The following is a 5,730-nucleotide window of genomic DNA, read 5'->3' as shown; positions in this document are numbered from 1 at the left end:
AATTATTTTATAAAATCTGTCTTATACTATAAAAAATAGATAATTTCGTTCGTATATGTATTTTCTAAACATAAAATAAAAAAAACTATCATCTCTCCCCGACGGGGAATTGAACCCCGGTCTCCCGCGTGACAGGCGGGGATACTGACCACTATACTATCGAGGATGTTGAAAGATGAACAAAAAAAAAAAAAAAATATTTCCGAATGCCTAATTTTTTTTTCTAACAGGTTCTAAATTTGAATAAAAGTTTGAGTTGGTTTTCATTGAAACGTACTTGCCATCGTTTGGGAGCTATTTTGTTTAATTATTTATTAATAAAACAATATTATTTAAAGAAAAACGAAAAAAATAATGTTTTTTTCATCCAAAATTCAAAGATTTTCTATTTAACAAAATTGAGGTATTGAATTAGAGAAAAATTAGAAATAAAAAAAATCGGTTTATGTCAAAGCATATATACCTTATTTTAAGGTAGGTACTCATATAGTTTGTTTTAACAAATCATAGAAACAGTTTTTGAAAAAAGAACAACATTTTAGAATTATAATTGTTTGAACAACAACCACCAAGTCTTATGGCTAGAGCCACACCTGTTTCACGGATGCCAATCTGATCATTAGACTGCTTTATTCTACACGGAGCAAAAAGTGTCACCTTAAAATAAGATGATGCGCACATTAAATTTCACCACCTTAAAATAAGTTGATATCCGCTTAAAATGAGGTGATTCCACTTAAACTCAGTTAAATTGAATGTGAACTTCATCTTATTTTAATGTGAATGGTCATCTTAAAAAAAACCGACCAAAAATAAAACTTTTAAGAAATTAATGTGACTTGTCACCTTAATTTAAGCTAAAAATCATCTTAGCAAAAAACCATGAAGAAATCCGCTTAAATTAAGGTGCGATTCACTTAATTCTATGTGGTCTGTTTTCTACGTGTATGAATGAATATAAGATCATCATGGTTACTTTTGCGGCTGATATTGCAATAATTTGAATACCCAAAAATTGGCATTAAAAGTGGCAAACAATGCTTTTGACAATGTAAAAGCTATGTTGGATGAAAACACTAAATTGAAAACTTACAAGGCATTACAGATTTAAATAATGAACAAAGTATAAATGTTGATTTTTAATAGATTAATCTGAGTCCGACATTTTTATAGCTATCTAAATATAAATTCTACTCTACTGTTTTTTTAATTTCCATCTTCTTCAAAGAAAAAAAAAAAACAAAAACCAAAGGTTTTAAAAATAAAACAGAAAAATATATTGTTAATCAAAAATTTAACAAATAAAAGTCTTAAGTTCGAGTTCGAAAATTTATTTTAACGAACAATTTTAATGGAAGTTGTGAAGCAGCACTCATCACCGGCACCACCCTTTAGTCTCCACTTAATCTCGTAGTCATTCAATGGGAATTTCGAACGGATTGGCAACTCAAAGCTGAGGGTATTCTTCTGGTCGGACTTGTAGGGGCAGGTGGAGTAGTTGCAACTGTTGTGATCCATATCCTCCAATTCCAAATCTTCGGTTTCTCGTGCCCAGAAGACTGACGAAGTTGCATTCTCACTATCAAATCCTGGGGTGAAGTCGAATGAGATACTTGCTGGCTTACGTCTCTTGATTCTGCAAGCTTTGTTTTCAGCTGCTTGTGGGCATGGGTCGATACGAACTTCATGAACAACACAATTGCCGGTATAATCTCTGCATTGCTTGAAATTAACAACTTCTCCAAGTGCAAGTCCGACTGCAATCAATAAGACCAAGCTACGAATAAGCAGCATTTTGTTATACTAATGAAGACTTTCCGATCAGAAAACGGGACGAACAATCGAAGCCGAACACCAAATTGGAACTGATTGATCATAGAAAAAGTGTTTGGCTGGAAATTTCGAAGCTGCTTCAATATATCGATGAACTTCAACCTTCTGAATGCTGATAAGGCTGATAACAAAGACAAGGTTTCTAGGCTGTTTGCCTTTCTATGTTAACAAATTATTGTATATAGAAGCACTTTTTGTAAATGCCTTTTCTCTTGTTTCTGATAAGAAGATGCTTCATTCGAATCGGCCATGCATCGCCGTCGGATGTGGTTCTGGTTCTTATCACTATAATTAAGTAGAAACTGCAGGAGAACGATAAGGTAAATGCATTTTATTTAAAAGTGAACGCGATAAATATTATTATCAAAAAGTGTGTTAGTTAATTATTACTAAACGACTAGACTGAGCTCCATGTATATGCAAACGAGTAGTGTTTGAAGCATCAATCAAATGTTTTTTTTTTTTTATTATTTTGCTCATATGTGAATACTTAAATAAAAAACATCTTGCTGTTATTATTTTTTATCAGCAATAAACTATTTATATTGTAGATTGCTATAGTTTTTTGAAGTGAAAACTTCTTTAGTATCGTATAGTGATTTGAAACAAGATGAAACGAAAACGCGACACGACTTCAACTTGTTATAACTTTTTTGTTTTAATAGATAGATGAATGAAATTTGTACTGTAGATAGGTAATTAAATAAATTATAATTGTACAAAATTTCAATTAATTTCATATTCAAAACTCGGAGATAACGGTAAAAAGATGTTCTTTTCCTACACACGTTATATCTTTTGAACTAGTGCACATACAAATTTCATTTAACGTTAATACGCATGCTGATAACATTACCTTTTATTTGATATATCACACATAACGTTACGTGCTCAACAAGTTACACAATCTTAAATTGAAAAAAATTTAAAAATACCTCAAAACACCTGTGGAGATCTGTTGGCGATGACCAGCTACCAGTGTAGGAAGTACCGTAATCTCAGTCTGGAAATTCGACATGGTTGACTTTAAAAAATTCTAACTTCTCTTGTAGACATCTTTGAAATAAGATTTACACATCAATATACAAGGTGAAACAATAAGCTTTCACATGGTATAAAATTTTTATAGGTTGTCAAATAAAAAAATTGATTTAATAGCATGAGAACATAAAAATAAATGTTTTTTTTTGCTTTTTGGATGAAATTTCATCGAGTTTAAAAAATTCTAGCTCTTTTTGTAGATGTCTTATACACCTGATCGATATACATTTTTGGAGCTAAGACAATAAGCTTTCAGATGGTGTAAAAATTTGTATAGGTTGTAAGGGAAAAAAATGGATTTAATAGTGTGAGAAGATAAAAATACGTGTTTTTTCGCTTTTTTTTATGGAAATTGATCCAGTTCAAAAAATTCCAGCTCTTTTTGTAGATGTCTGATAGACTTGATCGATATATATATTTTGAGCTAAGACAATAAGCTTTCAGATGATATAAAATTTACTTAGGTTGTCATGTAAAAAACATGGATTTGAAGGTGATAGAATAAAAATAGGTAGATTTTTTCTATTTTTTTTTTGCAAGAAAAATGATTTTTTAAGGTTTCACTTCTACCACGTGTGAATTGCACACATGATATTTTTTTTTTTTATACAGCTGACTATGTAAACTAATTCTACGAACTCATTCAAAAATACAAGAAAAAATAATTTTGTTATGACAAAATCAAAGCATTCAATACTAATAATAAGTACTATGATGGTACTTGTCTCGTAAAGCATTTATCATTAATTTCCTATAATTTTGAACATGACTTGACAACTTTCACCAAAAATGTATCCAAGCAAAAACGTAGTCAAGATTTTGTTAGGAGATGATACTGGAAAAACTAGACTAACTAGTATAGCTTAGTACGCACAACTTCAAAAAACTTAGAAAACTAACAATTCGCAGTAACCGTTTTCAAATTAAAAAAAAAAAAAATATTCCACATAGGTACAAGGTACCTATGCAAAATAAGAGCTCTTGGATAATTCCTTAAATAAGAAAATTTTCTCTTTAAATTCTAGCCTCTTAGGATTTCCGCTTAAAATAAGTGGAATCCACTAAAATTCAATTTTTATTTCATATTAATAAAAATTTTCATCTTAACAAAATCGACTAAAAATGAAAAAGTTTTGACAAAAGTGCAGCCTCAATTTTTTTGCTTACCGAAGTAGGGTTGCCACGTTCAAGTAACCATTTAAATAGTGGCAACCCTAATTTGCATGGACTTTTGTTTCATTTGGCGGCCATAAGTTCATAATTAAAACTTGCCACTGATTCACAAAATCTGAATACATACCCTACCCTACACGTTCACAAACTCGGTTTCATCAAAACGGATTTTTAAAATAAACTTTTGAAAGCGTTTTTCATTCGTTCATTGGAAACATTTCGAATGTTCTTAGCAGTTAGTTTGTCACTAGCACTTAATGAAAATTCTTCTTCTGAAAAAGAAAAATTTGATTTTGGAATCTGGAAGTAAAGAATGAGTAAATTTTTTTGAATTGACCGTTTTGACAAAAAAATTATGTTTTGACTGACGTTTGCTTTAAAAATGCTAAATTTTGTCATGCTTCACAGTTGAGTGAGTAGCACTTAATAAGTCGGTATTGGAATATAAGAGACATTAAAAAAGAATCGTCACAATCACAAAAAATATTATTACAAATACAAAATTGTATGCATTGAAAAAAAAAAAAAACAAAAAACAAAAAACAATGCACAATGTGTACATTATTCATAAAATTTCTAACAGTTTTTGCCATACACTAGCTAATTCAATAATTATAATATTGAAGCTCAAGTTAATCCAAATAGTCAGATTGAATTTTTTTTTTATATGTATAATGGAAATATAAAATAATTTTTTCTTTTTCAAAAATGGCTCAAACAATTTTGATTAAAATGTATGTGTGTAATGCTACAAATAAGACCGAACTTTTAAAATAAAAAAAAATATTTCTTGAACCGTTATTTACGGTAGGTACCTCCCATAGAATATTTTTTTTTTCTTTCTGAATATCTCGTAAGCGAGCTACCCGATTGAAATGAAAATTTTTAAACAAAAGTAACTTGGAAATTTTTTTTTTACAAAAAAAATTTTGTACAAAAAAAAATTTTGGACACCAACTGCCGTTATACTTTTCGTATAGATTTGAACCCAAAAAACTCGAAAATCTTATATAAAAAAATATTTATGGATAGGTTTTCGAGATATGATTTTTCAAAGTTTTTTGTAGTTGTTCTTCCCAGCATACTAAGTATTCGGGCTATATCTTGAGTAAACAAACGAATAATCTGAACAGAAAAGCCTGAGTAAATCAGCAAGAAACACTAGAACAACTTTTCTGGGTTACTCCAGATATTTAAGTGCAATGTATTAAAACATTTTTAAAAAATCGATTTTTTAAAGGAAATTTTTGCAAAAAAAAACTTGATTACTGAAATCAAAATTTTCGTATTCTCATAGTTTTAAATTTTTATGTGTAGTACACTTTCTGGCAAAGATAAAAAGATAATTTTCTTCAAAATCTATGAATAAATTATAAAGATATGACCATTTTTTTAACGATCAATATTTTCGACTTTTTCTGTTACTTTTTGAGTTTTTGTCTATAACTTGAAAAGCAGGCCGAATTTGAAAATTTGTATTAAGTAATTTTATGTAGACAATTAAATTTCCTATTTATACTTAAATTTAAAACTAAAATATTGTAAAAAAAAACTTAAGAAAAACTATTCAAAGAATGGAAAAAACAAATTTTTGATGTTTTTACTAAATTGTCTATTTTTAAGGAGAAAAGAAGATACTTTATCTTTTAATAGGTCACAAAACTTGAATCCGGCAAAAATTGG

The 5,730-nt window shown here is 29.2% G+C and overlaps 1 protein-coding gene across 1 annotated transcript; it reads right to left on the bottom strand.

Annotated features, from left to right (window-relative positions):
- Window positions 1-1,253: 1,253 nt before the first annotated feature.
- On the bottom strand, window positions 1,254-1,876 carry LOC129914310 (MD-2-related lipid-recognition protein-like). The gene has a single exon (XM_055993491.1). It carries the CDS (start codon window positions 1,792-1,794, stop codon window positions 1,336-1,338), a length of 459 nt encoding a protein of 152 aa, XP_055849466.1. The 5' UTR covers window positions 1,795-1,876; the 3' UTR covers window positions 1,254-1,335.
- Window positions 1,877-5,730: the final 3,854 nt, after the last annotated feature.

Source organism: Episyrphus balteatus, chromosome 3 (genome assembly GCF_945859705.1).
Source record: "Episyrphus balteatus chromosome 3, idEpiBalt1.1, whole genome shotgun sequence".
Classification (NCBI taxonomy): Eukaryota; Metazoa; Arthropoda; class Insecta; order Diptera; family Syrphidae; genus Episyrphus; species Episyrphus balteatus.
This window is presented reverse-complemented; position numbering and strand designations above follow the sequence as displayed.